Raw genomic sequence first — 24062 nt, 5'->3', positions numbered from 1 at the left:
CAGCATATATTCTGTATTTTTTTTTTTATGTACAGCTTTAATAAAATGCGCTGTAAAGGGGGAGGAGTCGACATGTAGTGACGTAATGGCGGGAAGGACGTGTTGTGGTTCCTTTGAAGCGAGCGCGGGAGCTGCAGTCGTGCAGACATCGCTGTGACTGGGAAGTGTGGTAAGTGTTGTTTAAATTCTCGGTTTATTGTAATTTAGTAAAAAGCAGTTTTGGAGATTAATAACGCTAATGTGCAAGGAATAAGTCACGTGATATTTGACATGTCGATAAGGTGCGGAAGAAGCAGTAATATGTACTGACAATACCTGTCTTTATTGATTTATCCATTGGTCTCCGTTGTTTGCTAAGGAGGCAGGCCAGGCTCCGATCTGCCGAATCTAATATGTGCTGCTGCTGCTCATATTGTGTCCCTTTTTCGCAAGATCTCCAAGATGCCTGTCGAGAAGAAGCCAATGCGCTACGGACACACGGAGGGACATACAGACGTCTGCTTCGATGACACTGGAAAGTATGTGTGACACTGACAGCACGCATGCGGGGGGTTATTACTGGGCAGCTGGACTTCCTATTGTGGTCCCCCTGCATTACCTGTGACCTGATCGCTTTCCTCTCGTTCAGATCGTGAAATATGTATGATTTAGATTTGCAGATTGACCTACTTTGATGGAAAGTATTAGTAATACTTTAAGTTCCGCAATGCTCCTCTATGGGGAGTGAGTTGACCCACCAGCCCTTGCTCTCTGTTGCTGCAGACACATTGTGACCTGTGGCAGCGATGGTGATGTGCGAATCTGGGAAAGTCTTGATGACGATGATCCCAAATCCATCAGTGTGGGAGAAAAGGCCTTCTCCCTGGCATTGAAGGTGAGGAACACGCCTCGGTGAAATTCAAGTAAACCTCAGCCTTCCCTAGCGCATCTTTATTCTAGGAGAACAGAACCCAATTGAAGAACATATGCAATTGTCTGCAATTCCCCAGGTTTTGTACCAGTTCCTGATCGGATGTGGATCTGTAATTGCAGTATCAAATATGTTTGTTTGTTTGTGTTGCTTGTGATTTTCAGGGGGGCAAGCTGGTGACGGCTGTATCCAACAACACGGTTCAGATCCACACGTTTCCAGATGGGGACCCAGATGGCATTCTGACCAGGTTTACCACCAATGCCAACCACGTGACCTTCAACCACACCGGACTGAGAGTGGCCGCTGGCTCCAGGTACTCGTCTGCACCGCAACCAGCCGGACAGCGGCGACACCTGAAGAGGACAAGCGTGAAAAGAATAGGCCAGTTTTATTGAAGGACAGAGAGCGACAACAGTATTGGAAAGTAATTTGTCAAAAGTCCTAGTCAGAATAGGTTATAAGCAATTTACTGGTATTTATGTAATTTTTATATTTTTGTATTGATTATCTCGTATGTATGTAAGAATAAATTGAAGATATCCTTGTCTTTTCATGAATAATTTACTTTTGTATTAAGTTTTGAGGGGGTGGGGGGAGTTTTCATTATATTAATCTATTTACTGTTGCAGATGATAGACTGAAATTTTCAAGTAAAATTCTCCTGTGTTATTGGTGTTTCGAGATGCGTTGTTCAAGCCTGAGGCTGGAGTAAAGGCTTTGTGCATTGCTCTCTCCCTGTTCTTCTACCAGTGACTTCATGGTCAAGGTCATTGACGTTTCAGACAGCAGCCAGCAGAAGACACTGCGGGGACATGAAGCTCCTGTCCTGAGTGTAGCCTTTGATCCCAAGGATGAGTTTCTGGTGAGTCCTGTGTAATCCACATCTTAAGCCAAAGATTGACTGTGAATATCTTGCATTGTTCCGGAGGAACAGTTGCTAAATCCATAGTTCACACCTAGTCTCTGTCATTTTGGTTAATAGCATCTTCTAACTGACTATTATGAATGACATTTTGTATTTTGTCTTTGAAATGCAGGCGTCTGCAAGCTGTGATGGGTCTGTAGCTGTTTGGAAGATAGCGGACCAGGTAAATTATATATATTTTTCTCATAAAATATAGTTCTACTCTCCAGCCTGTTTCAAACTCCTGCACAGAAACCAATCCGCACAGAATACTTTCACTTCTTAATTTGAAGGCTGAAATCATAGCTATTATGTATATTAAACGTATTAAAATAGAAATGTATACACAAACCGCAGGCAATTGGGGCCACATTCATAATACTTTTACCATTGTGCTAAGTTTTACCTTTTAAAGAAAAATTAAGACAGTCGGGAGGTGTCCCATCAAACATTCAGGGCTAGTTTCACAGAGCCAAATTAACACTAATCTTGGACTATGCACTGTTATTTTCGATAGAGTAGAAGACCAGTGCTAATTAAGGTCTTAATTTACTATTTGTGTATAATGTTCTAAATAAGGGGTATTCAATATAACCACGTGAAAGCCCAACTCTTTTATATATAAAACACAGTTCTTTCGTTGTGTTTTAGATGCAAGTGACCAGCTGGAATGTGCTGCTGAAGTCCAGTGATGTGACCAACGCCAAGTCCCTATGCAGGCTGGGCTGGCAGCCCCACACCGGGAAGGTACCGACTGCGTCACTACCACACTCCGCTTTGTTAAAGACCCGTTTGACCCTATGAATAAAGCTATCTTCTCCTGTTCGACATAGTTGTAAATTTAAAGTAAAATAGTAAGGTGTGTTTTGAGAAGATGTGAAAAAATGCATTACTTTCATTTTAATTCTCTTATTTGTCAATTGTGGAGAGATGGCAAGCAGCCCTCTCCCTGGTATGTTCACTAGTTTGATTACATGGAGGCTCCATGTGTTAATTAGTTTGGTAGTAATTTTTGTGTTTTGTTTGCTGTGCAGCTGCTGGCGGTTCCCGTGGACAAGTCTGTGCAGTTGTATGAGCGAGATTCCTGGAGGGATGTGTGCTGTCTCTCTGATGACTTCATAACACAGGTAAGGAGGGAACAATGCAGCATTTGTTTACACCTGTGCTGTTTCACATGATAACGGGCCATGCTTTTTATGAAGCCTCATTACTTCTAGAAGCTATTGATTACTGCATTAAGAACTAAAATCGGCTTCACACCATCACCAGAGATGGGAGTGCCGTGCTAGTGGTTGCTGTCGGCGGTTTGAGCCTTAACGTCTTGCTGTGTTCTCCCCCAGCCGGTCAACGTGGTGGCCTGGTCCCCCTGTGGAAGATTCCTGGCTGCGGGAAGCATCGGGGGCTTTATTACAGTGTGGAACGTGGAGACGAAGGAATGCCTGGAGAGGTACGGTATTCTGCTTTGATGGGTTTTTTTTTTTGTTCTTTTCTCTCTGCTCTGAATGAAGTTACCCTGCTGATAAAATTAATGTGAAGTAATGAATTACTGTATACCACATAGATCAGGGGTAGTCAGTAGGCGGACCACGGGCCAAATCCGCACCACCAGACACATGTTATGTATTAATATTGGATGTCCTATATAGAGCTCGTGTTCCTGTTAGTGGATGTTCTGGACTGGGGCGAGAGTGTCACTTTGTACTTGTCAAAGCACAGGTATTCGGTTTGTTTTCCTGATTTCTATAAATAAACCGCTAAACTGCGGATTGTTTGACATGTGGAAATATTTCAACCTCCCCTCCAAATATAAAAGTGTGTACACACGACCAGGGGAAGGGGGGGCTCACGGTGCCATAGCTTTTATTCACGTAGAATCACCTACAGCAGTGGTGAAAACAGCTTATTTCCAATGAAGATGCATATTTCTAGCAAGTGCACGAATAGAAAATTGTCCATCCTCATCCGTTACAATTACAGAGCTCCACCAAAATAGATCTGTGATTGACCAGCACCAGAAGCTGTGTCTAGTTTGTATGTATAATCTTGGTTGACAGGCAATTTTTTTGTTGGTGAAATGTGGTTGTAAAACAAAGGTAAGTCCCAATCTGCCTGATTTCATGGAGATTTTTGAAGTTTTTAGACTTTTCAGGTCTACAATTTTCAAAATCTTCTGGGGGAGGACCCCCAGACCCCCAACCCTGAATTCTTCATTCCTCTTTGCTCTCATTTTGCAATATTAATGTTCAATAGTGAACAGTGATAAAGGGAAGTGGTAAAGACTCGAATCTAATGAAACACGAAATGCTTGAATGTTTCTATCATGTTTATCAATATGCCTATATCTTTAACAAATTAAAACAATTAAAAGTGGTCTGAAAGTGCTTTAATAGTTATTTACATTTATTTCAACAATTTATATTTTTACTATATTTTTCCATAGAGGAAAAAAAAAAAAAATCTATTACATTTATTCACACTGTAAATCCTTAAGGTGTTTGTGGATTGTTGGCCTTCAGGGAAAAGCATGAGAAGGGCTATACTGTGTGTGGCCTGGCCTGGCATCCCGCTGGAGGGCAGATCGCCTACACTGACACGGAAGGCTGCTTGGGGCTCCTGGATGGCGTGTCTGCTGTTCCTGTTAACAGCACCAAGGTCAGGACTCATCCTCTCAATTTTCCACTGTAGCTGTTTGCGCCGTTTTACTTCCTGCACTACCGGTGCTCTGACGGAAGTCCTGTCCCCACGCTTTTAACCATTATACGCTGTTAAGTCGTAACTTCGTCTGAATGCTAGAGCTTCGTCTTCTTGACCATGAAGTACTAATGGAAGAATGCTTCCTGACAGGTGAACACTGGCAAGGAGGCGAGGGACTACGATGACCTGTTTGATGGTGATGACGATGGCACGCTGGACGAGGGCTTGAGTGAGGCCCGCTCCCCCCCAAAGGTCTCCGCCATCGAGGATGACGAGGACGACGACCTCATGCCCATGATGGGCCGGGCGCGCAACCGGGGAGCCTTCCTCGATGACGATGACAACTCTCTGGGTGAGGCGATGAGCTGAGTTCTCTGGTTTGCTCCCCTACTTGCATGCATTAAATGTAGGTCTGATTTGAGGACTGATAGCAAACGTGTAGGAAATATTCCAAACTGTCTTTTCTGTGCCTGGCATTGGTTAATTGAGTGTTTAAAGTTATGGATTAAAACACACAACAGACAGTCTGATAGTTTTGTGTGTGTGTATGCGTATGCAGACGTAGGCTCAGTGAAGATTGGTCTGGACAAGGACTTGGATGACGATGGTGCCAGTGCTGTCTTGCCATCAGTGTCCGCTCCCCCCCGACCTGCCTACGAGGGCCCCATGCCCACCCCACCACAGAAACCCTTCCAGCCGGGCTCCACCCCAGCACACCTCATGCACCGCTTCATGGTGAGCCGGTTTCCTGGGGCCAAGGGGACGTGAAAAGAAAAGAGCAATGGGGAAATAGTATTTACGACTTGGTACTAGACCTCCTTTATGGGTCGTTCTGTCTGTGACCAGCTGCTGTGTGTGTGTGCCAGGTGTGGAACTCGGTGGGCATTGTGCGCGGCTACAATGATGAGCAGGACAACGCCATCGATGTGGAGTTTCATGACACCTCCGTCCATCACGCCCTGCACCTCACCAACACCCTCGAGCACACGCTGGCAGACCTGTCCCAGGAGGCCGTGCTGCTGGCGTGCGAGGGCACCGATGAACTTGCCAGGTAGGACCGCTGCTTCTTCCCTAGTGTCTTGGTTACCAGAGCTTCCAACCTGCTCGGCTGGTGAAGAGGTCCCTGAGCTGGACTTCAAAAGAGTGAATAAGTGAAGAGTGTAATAAAAGAGCTGTCAATGAGTTATACAGGATAGAAATCGGTCCATTCTGTAATCCTGCGGTGCATTGAGCAGCACGTTGACATGTTGTTTTGTATCTGGGAGCAGCAAGTTGCAGTGCCTGCACTTCAGCTCCTGGGACACAAATAAGGAATGGATGGTGGACCTGCCGAAGGAGGAGGACGTGAGAGTGGTGTGTCTGGGCCAGGGTTGGGTGGCCGCTGCCACCAGCGCCCTCCTGGTCCGAATGTTCTCCATCGGGGGGGTGCAGCACGAGGTCTTCAGTCTGCCGGGGCCGGTGGTCTGCATGGCCGGCCACGGCGAACAGCTCCTCCTGGTTTATCACAGAGGTACTGCCCACAGTACGGCACAGGCTGGTCAATAGTGAATATATAGGCTTAAATGTGTAGTATGTTCATTAAAGGAATAGTACAACTGTTGTATTGCCTGAGCTGATAACGGTCTTCCTGCCCCAGGCACAGGGTTCGACGGGGAGCAGGCCCTGGCCGTCCAGCTGCTGCAGTTGGGGAAGAGGCGGCGACAGATCTTGCATGGGGAGCCCCTTCCTCTGTCCCGCAAGGCCTACCTGTCATGGCTGGGCTTCTCTGCTGAGGGTGAGTCTGTGTTGGAGAGCTATGCTGCCCCTCGTTCTTGCTCTTCATTTTAAGAAATAACCTCTTGTAAACCTCTTGAAAATAAAAATATATATTCTCAATCTCTCAATAAATTTTTCCTCACTTCCCAGGCACCCCATGCTTTGTTGATTCAGAAGGCGTGGTGCGCATGTTGAACCGCTCCCTGGGAAACACGTGGACCCCAGTGTGTAACACCAGGGAAAACTGCAAGGGGAAGTCGGACCACTATTGGGTGGTGGGCATCCATGAGAACCCCCAGCAACTCAGGTGAGTCCTGGGCACCTCAGAGTTTTACACGGCCAACTGGTTTTTATGGTGAAATTGTATATCCAGAATTAGTTTCTTTACACTATTTAGAAGGTGATGTATTTGCCCGTGCTTTGGTAGTGGGACAGTAGAGGTTCTGTATGTTAAATGTTTTTCCTCCACCTTTTCATTGTGTTCTCTGTCCGCAGGTGTATTCCCTGTAAAGGGGCTCGCTTCCCCCCGACACTGCCTCGCCCTGCTGTGGCCATCCTGCCCTTCAAGCTACCCTACTGCCAGACCACCACAGAGAAGGGCCAGATGGAGGTAAGAGTGCATTCACATGTTCAATTGACACTGCTTGAACTGAGCTCGATAGTATTGGATAATCGGTACCATGACTTTTAAGGGGTCAGTTGGGAGAAGATGCTACAGAAAACATTACTGCCACCAATGTTTTACATTTTCTCTCTCTCCAAAACACTTTTGGTAGGTTTATTCATTTTTCCACTTAAATGACAATCAGTGCAGAAAATGTTTGATGTTCATGAAAGAGAGCCTATCGTAGAAATGACGGCCTTGATCTGAAGATCTGTTTTGTGTTTCAGGAGCAGTACTGGCGGTCAGTGCTCTTTCACAATCACTTCGACTTCCTAGCTGCCAGTGGATATGAGTTTGACGAGGTGGCGAAGAGCCAGGCACAGAAGGAACAACAGGAGCTGCTCATGAAGATGTTCGCTGTGAGTCCATTGATAACGATGAAGAAACATTACGATCTGGGTGAATTATTGCAAGAAGCATCTAATATAAAATAAATAATCATAAAGTAGAATAGGAGGGGTAAGAGACCTGAGGAGTATTTATTGTATTTTGGAGATTTGTATTTAAATGTGCTTGCAGCGATAATTGTCGTCTGTTTATATTAAGTTTATAACGATGTGTGTGCGCTGTCCAGCTCTCGTGTAAACTGGAGCGGGAGTTCCGCTGTGTGGAGCTGGCCGAGCAGATGACCCAGAATGTGGTGACGCTGGCTGTCCGTTACGCCTCGCGCTCCAGACGCATGGCCCTGGCCCAGCGCCTCAACCAGCTGGCCCTGGAGAAGGCTGCCGAGCTCGCCACCGCCACGCAGGAAGAGGATGAGGAAGAAGAGGACCAGATTGGGGGTTTCTGCACCAGACCAGCTGCAGGGTAACGGAGCTTTTACTCCCTTTTTCCCTTGGAAGACTGATGCCGATAGACAACATTGTGGACCTGTTCATCGTGCTCCAAGTGTAAATATAGTGGATATCTTGGAGTGTACACCTGATTTAGTTTTTCGCTCTGAAAATCCAATGTTTATACTTGGCATTTTGTTAATATGTCCAACTTTTATACTGTCATTACTCAAATGGAAGAATGTTTACAGTTAGCCCTATAGGTCTTGTTTTGTGTGATTGTATTTGTTTTGGAGTAGGTGGATAAAAGGTTTAAGTGTATTTCCAGTTGTAAAGTATGTGAGATCTTGTGTAAATGATAAGAATACCTAAATCAAATGAAGAAAGCAGTGCTGCCCTGCTCACATGCTCAATGGGATTGTCTCAGGGCAGCCAGAGAGCGGGGCGAGCACAGAGCCAGGAGCCACAGGGCACAGGAGTGTCAGGAGGAGGAGGAGGAAGAGGAAGAAGAAGAGGAGCAGGAGACCCAGGAAGATACCGTAGACCAGATGGAAACCGAGGACGCACCAGAGACCAGGAGATCACGTGAGTTCTTGACTCCCACTGCAGAATACTGCAGACATGCTTTCTTCAGCAGAGCGTTGGTTCTGAACACACTGTGAAGGAAGCTTGATCTTGTGCAGTTTATAATTGCCAGATGGGGGCATGTCTTTATAGATGTGCGGACAATCTCTGCATTTCGAACCAGATGTTTCTTTAAAGGAATGTATGCTGATATTTTTTGTTATTCGATAGCGTTTCATTTCTTTATGAGAAGCGCACTTCTGTACAAGATCTACCAAGAACACACTGATGCCTTTCCTACTAGTAGAACAAAAGTGGAAGATGAACATTCCCTTAAAATGTATTGGTCTTTTGTGGCATAATTTCCCACAGATGTCAATACCTTGCCTGTGAACATTGTGCTCATAGTGGGCTTCCTATTCTCTTGCAGGACTGAACCCATTTAGCAAAGGGTCCAGCTCACCTGAGAAGTCCTCTCCCAAGCCTTGTGAGTATAGCAACTCTTTACAACTGACTTCAAATCTTTTTAATACAAGTTGCAATACAAGGAAGGTTTCAAGGTTTTTGGTTGCATATTAGTCAATGTAACTTTCTTGAATCGGTTTCAACACTCCCCATATCTTTGTGTAAAGTTCTGAATGCACCTGCTGTAAAATTTCTGTTCATAAACTTGAGTCCTTCTTGCATTTTTTCATGTTTACAAATTATTTTTCCTTTGTCATGAAATATCATATATATTTGTGTAAATATCATGAATATGTGTATACTGGATATTGATAGAACATGTCTTCATAAGACTTTGATTGTACCTTTGTTACAGCTGTCATGGCCAGCAAAGAGGGACGTGTAAACCCTTTCAAGGTAAGGTTCTGTCACCATAATATGCAAGTGCTGTTTGTGGGGGGGAATGGCTTGAGCAGATTTTTATTATTTTGGGAAACAAGGAAGATCTGTATGACTCGAGGTAGTAACGTCCTCAGTGGTAGATGGACACTCCCTCTCCTCCCCTCACTGAGGTGTGAAGGTTTGGCAGAGAAGGACCATAAATGGCCTTAGTCTCAGGTTCTGCTTCTGTTTTTGACATATTACTTTTCTCCAAGACAGTTTAATGTATACAGTTGCGTTTAACTGGAGCAATCTGGGTAAAGGATCTATTTCAAGGGTACAACTGCAGTGTCTCATCTGGAATTTGAACCCACAGCCCTCGGGTCCACAAGTCCTAACTACTATGACCCAGCAAAGATGGTCAAATATGGATAGAAATGTTGCTTCTCTGTGTGTAACTTATTTGCTTCTCTTGGGTTAAAAAAGCATTACCAGTGGTATAATGAAGTGGTTCTTTTAATGTCTAGGTTTCTGGTGGTGTAAAGTCTTCAGGCTTCTCCACAGGGCAGCCACGTTTGACTAATGTCCTGGACAGCATGACCAAATGCAGCAGGAAGCCCTCCACTCCTGGCAGCTCGACAGCCAAACCAGACAAGTCTCCAGTGCTGAAGCCCCTGGTGCCAAAACCAAAGTCCAAGGTATTCAAAGAAATTTCAGGCAGTGTTTTATTGTCCTCTCTGGAATCCAGAATGGACATCAAAAATATTAACATTTCTGAAATTATTGAAGTATTGACTGTGTAAGGAGGAAAACACACTTCTTAATGCAGTCTAACCTCAATTGCTTTACTCAGTTGAGTTATTTCAGGCAGGTCTTTGGTGGTCGCAGTTTAAGTTCAGTGCTCTTTAAGTTGTACTTCAAGGATGTCTACGTGCCAGTGTCTGACTGTGACTGTACTGAAGTGTGGAATCCCCCCTGTACCCCAGACTCAGACCACCTTGCTGCAGATGAGTGCCCATAAAGCTGCCAATAAAAAGCTGGGGGAAAAGGAGAAGGTGGCTGAAAAAGAGAGCAGTGTTGAGAAACAGCCCCCAGTCCAGGCAGTAGAAAACACGGAAAACAGGAAGTAAGTAAATGAGAAATGAGGCTTTGCTTGCAGCAGCTACAGTGTTACGATATGCTGAATGAGCAAGGGCAGGTCTAAACTATATTAGATTTGTCTTAGCCATTAGACTACTCTTAATTTGACAGTGAGACTAGTCTAATGCAAGTTAGGCAGGTACATAAAAATGAATACTGCCTAAGACTCCTCCCCAAAGATTTCAATAACCAATTCTGTGCTCCGATTTTAAGTTTTGAGGGAGGTCCTCTTCCAGTACCCGGATGTTTTCTCTTAAATATTTATTTTAGCATATACTTCTCTAATTTTTGCAAATTTTTTGCAGACCGTATACAAAGTGAGTTGTCGCGGTGTACTTTATTTTATCCCTCACCTTTTCAGAATTTCCCCAAAAGTATATATTTTTCTGCATTCTAATCCAATAACTAGCACAGATTTGTAGTTGTTGGGATAGTTACTGTTTTAGAGAAGCATCCGTCATGTTTTTTTGTTTGTTTTAATTGGTGATTCCCAGAATGCGTTGCGTATTGACTAAATAAGGCCAGTCTAAGGAAAGAGTTTTATGCTACTGTCTTAACTGAGTGTCTATTGTTGGTATGACTTCTAATTATACAAAGACAAAGACTTGGTCTGTGTTTATGAAACTGGACGCAAGTGATGTAGTTTTGTGCTTGATGGTTTCTGTGCCAAAACTAACTTGTGTATTAATTTCATCTTTCCCATTGCTGTAAAGAACTGATCACATGGCACAGCACTCTAAAGCACCTCTCTACCTTTATATTTGTTTTTAGTGCTGTTAAAGTTTGTTTCAACTCTTCATGGGCTAACTGGGGCAGGAGCCTTTAAACTGATCTCATTTGATAACTAATTTCCTGTCTTCTGTCAATCTTATGAGAGATTGCAAGAAAGAGAAAAATAATGTCAAAACAAACCAAAGCGATTCGGTCTGAGAAAAAATGCATCCCTCTGCAGTAGTTCCACCCTTATTTCTCTCTTCTAGGCCAAAGACAGGGTTCCAGCTCTGGTTGGAGGAGAACCGCAAAGCCATTCTGGCTGAGAACCCCGACCTAGACGAGACTGATGTCGTCAAAGAGGCCATGGGCCGCTTCAGATCCCTGTCAGCAGATGATAGGATGGTAAGACACTGCCCTTTTACTTCATTAACACAGGCCGCTCTTGGGGCAGATGTATAAACACTGCAGTTGGACCTAAGCCGACATCAAAACATCCTGCTCAAGTGGTTTAACGCCGTCCTAACTGCAAGTGTAAACACTGCTGGCCTTAGCGCAGCTCACGGACAACATCAGCATCACTAGGCAACAACCCCATGACTTGTGAGTCACTATAGGCAACTCCTCCAAATGGACAAAAATATAAACACAACATGCAAAGATTTTACTGAGTTACAGTTCTTGATATACCATACCTGTCAGGTGGATGGATTATCTTGGCAAAGGAGAAATTCTCACTAACAAATGTGCGCACAAAATTTGAGAAGTTTTTTGTGTGTATGGAAAATTGATTGGGATATTTCATTTCAGCTCATGAACACCTTGTAGGTTTTGTTTATATTTGTATAAATAAGAAATGGATTCCCAGGCAAGCAAACGTGTGTGATGCATCTTCTGTGAATAACTTCAAAAATGCTTAATAAAGAAAACCACTTTAGTAACAATGCTTCAAGTTAAATTGATCAATAATAATTTTATAACACAAAATATGTCAATGTTATTAGTTATTACATTGTCTCTGTTTAAAAGGACTGCAATCCTGTACCAGAGGGCAATTGTTACAAGTAATTTACATTTCAAACACTTGAAGCAGGTGTATTTGAACACTTTAAACAAGGCTTGTGTCTGTATTGGTGTCCACACATTTAGATCTTGCCATTTATAGATTTAATCTCATTACAGTTAATCTGTACAAGAAATGTACTGTTGCCTTAAATAATAAGTTTTGGAAGCAAAGTTTATACCACAATGCAGACCTTCATTGGTTTTCGATCTGTCTTTTTGCTCTTTGCCTCTTTCATCGGTTAATAGCGTTTAAGATAACTGAAAGTTGACTTTCAGGGTGTTGCTTAATTTCTCCTTTGATTGGTAATGAGTGTACTCAGATTAACCTCCACAAAACTATGAACTAGCAAGGTGGTTTGTGTTATTTTGCTATACTTTCGGTTTTGGTGGAGCAGTAAACTCGTCGTTCATGAAGGGGTCATCATTATCTTGTCCGCAATGTAAACATGACATAGTGTTTGTGTGTTACTACCAGTGTGTGTAAAAGGTACAGAGTGTTTCTATATGGGGAGCAATACAAAAATAGACCCTCTTTATCTAGCATTGCCTGCAAATTTACCGCTTGCTGCAGCAATTGAATTACCTTATGGCACAATGTGTGAAAACAAAGATGCTTTTAACCCTGTAAAAATTGATTTGGGTGGCTCTGTCAGTTTGCTTGTGGTTTACTGATAAAACAGCAACTTTACAAAATGTGTTGATCTTCAACTTCATCTGCAATCTGAATAATCTGATTCCGGCCACAGATCCGCTGAATCCGTATGAATATGTTTTACTGCTTTTATTTCTGTATTTATTTATTTATATTTTCAGTCGATTTTTATATTGAAGCTCTGCAATATTATGAAAGAAATATCTGTACCATCTCTATCTTCTTCATCAAGAGAAAGCAATCTAGAGCTTTGCAATAAGGTGTCTTTGACGTCACACATTCATGTGAGGAAGAATGTCTTGACAGGTGAAATAAAAGGCTGTTGATTGAGAATAAAAGTGATATGCAGGTGGGGAAGAGGGGGTGCGGTGTGTTTGTTTTGATTCTCAGGCCTATGGTATGCCTGGTAATGATCCAAGCACACGCTTAAATTGAAAATTGCGCCCAGAATTACAAACTGATCATCGTCCCCAATCAGATAATAGAAATCATTTTCTTGTAAATTGGTTTTGCATCTGTCTGTCTGAGCATCAGCAGCTGTTATAGCACCAGTGCATGACCCTGCAATGCACAGGCCACTCAGGCAGAGTGGGATGTGATGGACAGACTCGCAGGAAACATGGGGGGCTGGCCTGGGTGGGTTTGAAGTGGTGGTTGCTTGGGAACCCAGGCCAGCGCGTGGAGACATTGTTTATTGATCTCATGCTAATGACCGGGGAGGGATAAGTGGGGAGACAGATGCTGGGACACGACATCCATTCTTCCACCCGAACGCAGCCTGAATGGAAGTGGGCGGCTTTGGGAAAACGGTTACGCTCACTCTATACTCTGCTGCGGATGACTCACCCCACAGCTCTGTCCAATTAGTGATCCGTCTTCTGATAATGAAACTATTAAAGACGCAACCAGCCAAAACTGTTCTGTCAATTAATAATTTTGGGTCTGTGAAACCAGCCCCAAATCTTGCAGAGTGTTGCTTTGCAAAACCGAACACTTTTAAGCTGTAAAATGTTGTTAATTCACTGACCACTCTGTTTGTGGTAACCGGTTATTAAATAGATTAGGTGAACGGTTTACCGGTTTTAGCGTTTCCTGTGTTTTAGATATATTATGGTATAGCTTCTGTTCTTGTTGCACTGCACCACGATTAACATAATTACGGTATACATGGTCTGTGCCCTAATTATCTTTTTCTCTGAAACTGCTAATGGGACAGATGTGAAACTTGGTGCATACATTTGTCATGACCTATATTCATATTTGTTCAAGACAAGTTTCAATCACATGGTTTGGCAACCATATTAGATTGAAAAATATTAAATTACCTAACAAATGGATCTCATACCTCACATGGTGTGGTGACAATATTGCATAAAGTGACAATTATTGAGCCCAGAATATGTCAGCCTCCTTTATGGTTTTTATCTTTGTTTAAACTAATATTACCATATTGTAGCAATTCTGAATGGCTCTTTAAGAGATCAGGACCATATAGTGTTGTGGTTAGGTTGCTGCACAATGGTGTGGAAGACCAGGGTTGGAGTCTTGCTGTTGCTGTAACCTCAAAAGTATTTTGCCATATCCATACAGATATATCTGGCTGTCTTTCAGCTCTATTTGATTGTATCTTTATGTACTAGCATTATCCTATTGTAGCTATTCTGAAGACTCAGTGAGAGGCCTGAGCTTTTTAGTGTTGCGGTAAGTTTGCTGAACTGTCATGCTGGAGACCAGGGTTCGAGTGTCGCCGTGGATGGAACCTCAAATGATCTTGCTATATGCCATATCCATACAGATATGTTTGGCTGCTTATACCTATGTTGGTTTTCATATTTATTTACTAGCATTATTATATTATTGTATCATAGACTACATTATTATGCAGAGATCCACAAAGTAATTGGTGCTGTACAGTCCGAACCACATCAAGGCACATCAGGACCAAATGAGGCAGATTTAGTGAATAGGAAATCATATCTCAGCATGTACAGGTGCTTGACCTTAATGACAATTAGGCCTATACAATGCCTGTGCTAGACAATAGGGTATCAGATTTTGGATAATACTGTACATCATCCATGACTTGACCTCAGTTATTCCAATATGATCTGTGATGCCCATCTCATTTCAAGTATTGAAGTCAAGTGGCCAGGCTCTGTCCAACTACATTGTGTCAGAGATTCGAGGAAGATGTTGGAAATAATCTTATTTATCAGAAATCATTGCTTAAATATTTATTTTATGAAGTGATCTAATAGTGTTAATCTCATAGATCATTATGATGGGATAATTTCCTGTTAATTTGTCTTAAGGTGCGAAGAAACCATTTATATCAGACAGATTAATTAGTACAACAATACTAAAGTATTATATATTTTAAAAAGAACATTGGCAAATTATGACAAACCAATATAGGGCTAACGATTCTGATGCAGCAAACTCTCAGTCCATGTTATAGTCCATTACTACAAGCATGCAGATTGAAATTGGATGCGTGTGAAATGTATTATAATGGGGTAAATACATAGCCTGTGTAATAAAAAATATATACATTTAAAATGAAGCGATGCCAAACTTCCTCTCTGGACTTGGCGGCAGCGGCAGCAGTAGCAGCAGTGTTGCATTTAGCCGTGAAAAATGTCTTTATATTTATCAAAACTTTCCATTGCTCAGTCAGGCTGACACAATTTGCTTTCTGTTGTGACGTCATCTCTGGTGCAGATCAGTGTCTCTGTGCTGCGCAATCCTCCCTTGTGAGGCATCATGAGAACGTGCACGCACAAGAAATCGGGATCCAGTTTTAAAGACAAGTTTAGCCTCTATTCGGCTTTGAGGAACAGATAATCCGATCATTTAAATTGGGTTAATTGAATCCAGCTAACGTCTGGTTAGCCTGAATTAGTTAAACCAGGTACGATGAACAAGGACAATAAATAAACATGATGCTTGATGCTAAATAAGTGACACCTGATGGGTGATGTAAAATATGAGTGATGGCTGAACGCTAAACTTCAACTAAGTGATGCATGACAAGCGACGCTGAGTAGTAATGCCCTAATATGGACACCGTACGCCCAGTCTTCCTTGACCTCTGTGAAGTTGATTTATTTGTTCCTTATTTTTTGAAAAATAAGTAATGTTTACTTATTTCTGACTCATTCCTAATTTCTGTTTCCCTGTGTGTCACAAAATAAGTAATGGTATCTTATTTCCCTGTTTCCAAATTTAAGGAGTTCTAGGACAATAGCATTACATACACATTGCTATGCAGATACCTGCGCAGGGGAAGGAACTTGTGTGGTTTAGCTGATGGTGTACTGGATGTTTTATAATGTGGATTCTGTGTTGTCTTAGACCCCTGTCGCTTTTTGTAACTGTTACTCTATTGTTTTGCACTGCATTCATAATAATAAAATAAAAATTAAATGTATGATCATGTGTAGCTCGTTGGTTGTGCTTGCACCAGGAATGAAGCATGATTTGGAGCTGTCCTCCCTGAGAACTTTAGTTTTAAACTCAGTACATTGATAATAAGTAGCCTAATAGGCAACAGTTCTCATTACTTATTTGTCATCAATAAACTAGCAATTGGCAATACTGTTAAAAAAATAAGTAATCATTGCTTATTTCTGTGTCCTGGCTTGCAAAAAATAATGTACTTATTTCTGTTTCACGGTTCAAATTGTTCTACAACCTTAAATCGGAAATAACAAAACATTACTGATTTTGCCAAAAAAATGAAAACGGTAACAAGAAAAAATCCATTATTGGTGTGTTGAGGAAAGCAGAAAAATATAAAATGTAATAATTAATCAAAACAATCATTACGTCTTCCGCTGATGTCTTGCAGCCTGAATTACTGAAGTAAACAATGCGTGCGGAGATGTGCCGCATGTCATTTTTATTGATATATAAAGATAAGTGTCTTTTAAATCTGGAAACGAAAATAAAGAAATAAGCATCAATCATTTATTGAAAAAATGTGACAGTCTCTGTCAGTCTGTAAAGAAGCCCCTCTTTGCTGTAGCCTACCTTTAAGTAGTGCCAGACTTCCTTGCACAAAGCCATAGCAGACCCTTGAGCCCTCCTGCTATGTTGTCTATTACTTATAAACGTATGTAATGGTGTTGTCCTATGAGTCCTAAAATTCGGAAAAAAGGAAATATGAAATAAGTAACAATAAGCTAGATTTAAAAAAATATATTTTTCTCCATAAACATTATCTTTAGCTCAATTAATATCAATTTAATCAATATTTAGTGTAATCAAGTTTTCACCCCTTACAGATCATGGTTTACTTATGAAGGCAATGCTTCTTTAAAAAAACATTTTCAAAACAGTTTTTTCTCTACATTGGCAAAAACTAGACGTTCAACACATTTGTTTTATTTATTCTTATTTTATTTTGACTTGGACATAGCTTTGAAGGCATGTATTGCCTAAAGGGGCAGCAACCTCTGAATGCCACCAGCCTTTCATCCACGGTGACATTAGGACCTGGTTGTAGAGTAGTGGCAGCCACTCTACCCACTTGTCCCACACTGTCCTAATAGCTGCCAGCTTATCTCTCTCCCTTCTGCCAGCTCTTGTCTCCCGATTATCAAACCTGATGACCCTTGAGAAAATATGAAAGGTCTCCAAAGACATGGTGGCTCGGAATATGGCCCTGCCTGTCTCTGCATCCCACAGTCTGGCTTTCGATTCGTCTTTGGACTTATAAACCCCAGCCAGGATGAGAAGCCCCAAATAAGCATGTAAATGGGTTTCGTCCAGTCCTCTCCACTCCTGCCCCAAAATACGCCTCCCTTCTAAATGAGTCATTTCTAGAACAATTTTTTGAAATGAATCAGGAATGAGCAGCTCAAAAGCAGACTTTATATCTGTGACAGGAGTTACTGGCATCCTAGTGGGTCTTGGCACTGCCTTTATTATGTTTTCAGCTGATATTTTTCCCCGACGCATGTTCGGGGATGAGGACCATTCTATTTGGCCATTTTTTGATATGAATGTCTCTCTTGGTATTGTCCCACAGCCATCAACTCCCTCATCATCTGACAATTTAACCATTACTTATTTTGTGAAAAATACGTAATAAGGAATCAACTTCATGGAGGTCTTCCTCTGTATTGGGGATTCTTGGGGACTACTAGTTAACGAGTAGAAAAAACATTATAGGGATTCTATACAGGTCCTGTATTACTAATTACGTTTATTACTAATTATGTTTAGTACCAAGTGCTTTTTCCCACCTGCATTCATAGTGAAAGCAAAGTATATTTTAACAGGTGGTTTTACAAATCAAATGTACCTCTCAGGGAGATGGTTGAGATCTGGAGCAGGTGCATTGGTAGCATTTGATCCTTGCAGTGTGAACACTCAACTGGCTCAAGTTCCGGCATGCACTGCGGCATGTGTTTTAGAGACGGGAGCAGACAAACAGCCTTCACGTCAGTGGAGCAGATAAGAGAATAGGGAAGTATTCCTGTGTAATATGAAATATTGTCAAAATTAACACTAAATGGCAAAAATATATAATTTATTTTAAATGCTTTGGAAAGTGTGATGGTTTTACTTGTTCGAATAATTCACACTGAGAAAAGACAGTTTTCAATATAGCTCTGTATTCTGAAAGACTAATGTAATATACATAGAATGAAGTTGGGACCTACAAGCTAGTGTAGGCAGGTACAAGACCCGCTGCAATCACAGAATCCTTTAGGAAACGCTATTTCCTCTTTAAATATTCCTGAGGTGTTTCCCCTTGTTATTTCACAAGTATGTACAGGCAGGCCCTTTCATTAATCTGAATTTACTACATTCTGTATGAGCATAAATATGAGCACAAAATGAGTGCGAAGCAGAATGAGTAATTGACATTGGGCAGTCTGTGGGTCCTCCCCCAGACATTTTTGAAAATTGGGGACCTGAAATATGCAATTCTGACTCATTTGGAGTTGAAAAACTTCTCAAAATCTCCATGAAATCAGGCAGATTTTGACTCAAACATATCGCAATGGGACACATCCGGCTAAAAATCACTTTAGGTGGAGCTCTGTAATTGAAACGGGTGAGAATGCACAATTTTCAATTTGTGCTGTGGCTAGAAATAAGGAAATTTCTTCATTGGAAATAAGCTGTTTCAAACGCTGATGAAGTTTCTAGGTGAATGCAAGTCTCCTGTTCATCAATAACATCTGAATTAATCAGTAACATCAACATAGCTACGTAACTTATAAATATCTTGGAATTTTAATTGATGACCTCTATTTCAAATTGCATATACAGCAACTTGCAAAAAAACTAAATTTGAAGTTGGGATTTTATTTTAGGAATAAGGCTTGTTTTTATTTCAAAGCTAAAAGGAGACTTGTTTGCCTATACTGGACTATGGTGATATTTGATATATGAATGCTTCTGCTCAGTGTTTGAGACCCTTTACCATGGAGCATTGAGATTTATTTTAAATTGCAAAGCACTTGCACACCATTGCACTTCATATGTTTGGGTAGGCTGGCCTTCCCTAGTCACCTGCAGACTCAGTCACTGGTATATTTTTATGTATAAAGCCATTCTGGGTTTGCTACCTTCTTATTTATGCCTTTTTATTCTTAAAAAAATGTGGTGGGTACTGTCTCTGTTCACAGGATGTTATTTTGCTAACTGTCCCAAATGTCAGAATGGATTTTGGAAAAAGGGCTTTCATGTACTCAGCTTGGAACACCTTACAAAATAGATTTAAATTGTAGGAACTTATCCCTCATCAATGATTTAAAAATACCAAGAGGGACTTTGAGGCTGATTCCTTGACTTGTCAATGTTTTTTGATGTTGCTATGATTGTAAATTATAGCTGTGATTTTAGTTTTTCATATTATTAATGTACTTGTATTTGTTATATTGTATTTTGTCATTTTTATATAACAACTTGCTGCTGCCTATCTTGGCTCTTCGAAAATAGATTTTTAATCTCAATGTGCCTTTCCTGGTTAAATAAAGGCTTAATAATAATACATTAATTAGAGGTCCTTCTACAGGTGCGTCTTTCCAATAAAGTCAATTGTACCACTTAAAACCTTAACTGTACTAGTTTTCTGTAGTTTAACTCGGAGCTCACAGCACAAGAAAACAGTGTTCAATTATAGCAACATTGCAAGACAGAAGCATTGCAAAATTTAGTGTTTGGGTCAAGTATACCTGAAAATCATGCAGTTGAAATGAAAAAAGAAAGTATTAAAATCCACCAAAACAATGTAGAATAACATCTTATGATTGTTGTAAATCCCAGATACAGCCAGCTTAAACAAACTAAAAAATAATTGGACATGCTTGTGGTTCTTGCAACAACAACAAAAAAAACGACTATTTGTGAAACAACTGGAGCCTATTTGATAACTTTTAGAAAATTATGTATTTTTTGTGATCAGATTTAACTAACAAAATCATACAAATGATTTCAAAATTTCCAAGAACTGACTTTATTACTGTTCATTTAAAAAAATATCTAGAACTCTTGCATTGCATACATAGATGACATAGATGTTTAAATGTGCAAGTGTAGGTTACGTAATGTAAAAACAACAAAATTATTCAAATCCACAAAGTGGGTCAAAAATCCTGACTCTCCTCAGTTTCTGCTCATCTTTGGCCTTACACACTGACACCCAAAGTTCCCCAAAATGTTTAGCAGCTAATTTACTTTGTACACAGATATTCTCCAGCAGTTTATATAAAGCATTCAGATTGGTGTTTCCTACACCACTATTCTGGAGTGGCAGTACGCTGTTGCTGAGTCTACACCGCCACTGCAAAACAATTTTATATCTTGGCTGAGTAGCGAGCGTGTTATCGTCGGCATTTCCTTTACAAACATGGGGTTGCTAGGCAAACCAGGTTTGATCTGTGCACATCCCTGCTAACATGCAACGTTGCAACAAAGTTGTAGCGTAAATTACGTTATATTACGATGCTACAATGTTGTGGCAACATTGTGTGTTAGCAGGGAAGCCACCCCGCCCTCCCACCCCCAGACTAGCCTACGTGCCGCTTCACTCCTGTATAACAGTCGAATGTAGTCGTATATCAGTAGGGATGTGCATGACAAATATTTTGACTCTATAATTTCACAGCTATTCCTCAACTATTCAAATAGTCGCCCGCCACCCATTCAAAATGCGACATACAATTGCAATTGCAAAAGGTTGTGAACTTTATTTTAAAATACTTATCTAACACAACAAATTTGTATAAATAAACATTGGACTAATTAAAAATACCTTCCTAATAGAAGATGTACAGAAATTGCATAATAAAATACCTGTGCGTTCGAGTTCCAGGGAATACAAAATAAATAGCAATAGCTGGCTGTGTGCAGCTTAATAATCATTTCTTTGTTGCTCCTCTTTCCTTGTGTCATTGCTAGTGTCACAGAAGAGTGTTTTTAGGTCGATTAACATACCAGCTGTAGATTTGGGGTAGATTCATTGCACTTCACATGTTATACACTTAAGTGTTTTAATGTACTTTGTCAAAGTATTTCCATGCAAAACTTCTGTGAGGAAGACATCAGTCGTGTTCTTTTAGCCCAGATTTCTGATATGCGCAGATCTGTAGAATTCTACAGATCCCATTGGTAGAGCTGGGCAGATCTGCGCAGAACTGCACGCAACCCCACAAATCCCACCCTCCCGTCAATCTTCATTACAGCTACATAGAGCCAATCAACAGTATTGGCTTTAAAATAAAAAACAATATGTACTTTTTTAGAATTAGTTATTTTTCTAGTTATTGTTTTTGTATTCATATCTATAGCACATGTATTATAATAAACATGTCTTACTACCTATTTGTTGCCTAGATTTCTCTTTCTACCAAAATTTCGATCAAGTGGATAAGCCAGAATACAAATTCATCATTGCACACAAATTAAACATTCTACTGTAAAAATAAAGCTAAACTGACTTCCCCATGTGTCACAAATTCAGCTAATCTACAAAGAAAAATCTCCCAGGGGGGTATGCCCCCAGACCCCCCTAGAACAATCAGTGCCCCCACTGCAAACACAGAATCCTGTAGGAAACACTGATTCAGATGTATATATTCCCTAATCTGTAGCATGAATTGGAAAATATTTTCAATCTTTAGCACCTATTAGGACAAAGGATCATTATTTATTTGGTATTAGGGACCATTATTGACTTTATTCTTTCAGATGAGCCATTTGCCAAACTGAATTCTACAGCTTAAGTTTAATTTCTCACTTTCTGACAATTTCAAGCCATCCACTTTTAAACCTGTCCGTTTAGTAGTCCCCTCATACTGATATCCGTAGCTGTATCTGTGTCCTTGTTATCATTGTCACTTGTCGCTTAGTTTGCTTATTCTATTAAATTGAAAGTATAGATTGGAGGTAAAATATATCTAGCTGTTTATTGTGCTGGTAACATGGACAACAGATGCTAAGCTGTCTAGTTTGACTTGCTTTTCTTTACCATGTCCTCAGTCTTTGTGTATCCTCACACACTATTTCCCCCCCCCCCCCTTAGTCCTTGACAGAGAGAGCTAAAGGAGGAAATTCGGGCGACTCTGCGGAGTTAAAGAAGCGAAAGCGCATTGAAGAGGAGAGTGAAGAGGCACAAATGAATGACAAGACTGAATTGAGTGAAAATAATGCCAAGAAGAAGAAGCCCCTGGACGCATCCTCCAAACTCTCTGCCTTTGCCTTCAACAAGAACTGAGTCCTGCCACAATAACTTCAATTTCTTAAACTGGGGGGAAAAAAAATAATTCTTAAAAATAGCACTGGGTACACTGGGTTTTGTAAATGAATGCCTGTGCCACCATGTGAACATAAGAAATGAAATAGTTAGACTTGTTGTTAGATTTTCAAGATCCTGTAAACTCCGCTTTTGGTGGAGTTCACATTGGGGCCTGAAAATTCAGTACCTGTTAACAACTCCCAGAACTGCACTGTTAAGGGGACTCAAGAACTCAAGAAAAGTGGGGAAATAAAGTAAACCTTGATACCTAAATCCTGCCTATAAAATTGTTGAAGCAAAACCAAACATCAGGCTATACAAATAGTCAGCCCTCTGTATAAAAATACATATTATAGTGCTGCTGAAAAAGCTTGGTAGGTTATTAGGACATGTATGAGATTAATATACTTGGACCCTACACCTTGTTTGTTGTTAAGTTTCAACACAAAGTTCAGAAATACTAGAACTGTCTGTATAATGTAAATCTAGTACAGAATATTAAGCCTGTAATTGTGAAAAGGGGACTTATCCAATACATACCGTGTTCTTGTTTTGGGTTGAAAAATTGTGTACAAAACCGAAGGTCACGTCTCACGTCAAGTTTTACCGTTTGTGTATGTTGTTTGTATTTTTTTTATACGATTTTGTATATTTAAATGTATTTTTTTAATATTCTTATCTCATTTGATTCTGTGACGTGCGTGCCTGTCACTTGCTCACCAAACGTTTTAAATTTGGATAATTTTGAAAGTATCTATTATCCATTGCCTTCTGCTGACCCTTACTCTTGATTCCTAGTCAACTGCTTCAATCATACAAAATCATTTGCATTAATCCTGATAATAAACACTCATACTCTTGAACTTGTACCTCTTCTGATCCCATACCTATATTTTGTTTGTTATGCATTGCTCTGAGTTTTTGTACAGTGTCCTTGGGTATCCTGAAAGGCTAAATAAAATGTATTATTATTATTCAATATATGTAAATGTGTGGGAGTGTTTTGTGTCAGTTTGAATTGAACTGCTATATTCCACTTATGTAGAGATGTAATCATTTCAAACAAATAATCCTCTACTGCCATGATCACTCATTTGTAGTTTTGTTTTGATTGTTTTCCACCTGATTAAAGTTCAGTAAGCCAGCTCCATGCACTTGAATGACCCCCCCCCTGCCGCCACCTCCCCGCAGGAGACGCTCAATCCTGCAGGTTTTCCCATGACGATTTTATTGTATTTATTTATTTATTTATTTTGAGGGTGGGATGTATAGAAGCGTCATGCATTCCGAATCAATGTATACATGTAATGCATCTCACAGTATTGTAACTAGTTAGCGTTTGATCTTTGCAAATCTCCCCACTCCTTTTACATCAATTGGAAGAGCTCTGTGCTATCACTATAGGTCTGTCTGTAATTCAGATTCATATATATATATATATATATATATATATAATACAGAATTGTAGCTGGCATCTGTCAGCATGAGTAGTTTGTTTTTGGGGGGAAGCGTGACGTGGGTGGGGCTTCACATTATAACATGGTAACGGGGGGATGGTCTGTCTTCACCGGCTTACAATGTACTGACAGCCAGTGACGCACTACCTGAGCGGCCAATGGCGGCCCGGTGGGATCAGCCCGTGTGTATA

The 24062-nt window shown here is 40.8% G+C and overlaps 1 protein-coding gene across 1 annotated transcript; it reads left to right on the top strand.

Annotated features, from left to right (window-relative positions):
• The first annotated feature begins 23 nt into the window (after positions 1–23).
• On the top strand, positions 24–23403 carry wdhd1 (WD repeat and HMG-box DNA binding protein 1). Its single transcript, XM_066694294.1, has 26 exons — positions 24–169; positions 433–518; positions 763–874; positions 1075–1226; positions 1664–1775; positions 1951–2001; positions 2469–2564; positions 2852–2944; positions 3158–3264; positions 4334–4469; positions 4662–4863; positions 5071–5246; positions 5378–5562; positions 5780–6021; positions 6148–6285; positions 6417–6573; positions 6762–6876; positions 7158–7289; positions 7505–7737; positions 8131–8288; positions 8698–8754; positions 9088–9128; positions 9620–9790; positions 10079–10218; positions 11213–11348; positions 22202–23403. Exons 2-26 carry the CDS (start codon positions 442–444, stop codon positions 22391–22393), a joined length of 3411 nt encoding a protein of 1136 aa, XP_066550391.1. The 5' UTR covers positions 24–169; positions 433–441; the 3' UTR covers positions 22394–23403.
• Positions 23404–24062: the final 659 nt, after the last annotated feature.

The sequence above is a fragment of the Amia ocellicauda genome, chromosome 21, assembly GCF_036373705.1.
Source record: "Amia ocellicauda isolate fAmiCal2 chromosome 21, fAmiCal2.hap1, whole genome shotgun sequence".
In the NCBI taxonomy this organism is placed as follows: Eukaryota; Metazoa; Chordata; class Actinopteri; order Amiiformes; family Amiidae; genus Amia; species Amia ocellicauda.
This window is presented reverse-complemented; position numbering and strand designations above follow the sequence as displayed.

What these genes read in the sequence shown, in the direction of transcription:
- wdhd1 (XM_066694294.1), top strand. Translation starts at nt 442, where the DNA reads ATGCCTGTCGAGAAGAAGCCAATGCGCTACGGACACACGGAGGGACAT. An exon ending in TTTGGAAGATAGCGGACCAG is followed by an intron (nt 2,002 to 2,468) that starts GTAAATTATATA and finishes GTTGTGTTTTAG; the next exon opens with ATGCAAGTGACCAGCTGGAA. An exon ending in ACCAGAGACCAGGAGATCAC is followed by an intron (nt 8,289 to 8,697) that starts GTGAGTTCTTGA and finishes ATTCTCTTGCAG; the next exon opens with GACTGAACCCATTTAGCAAA.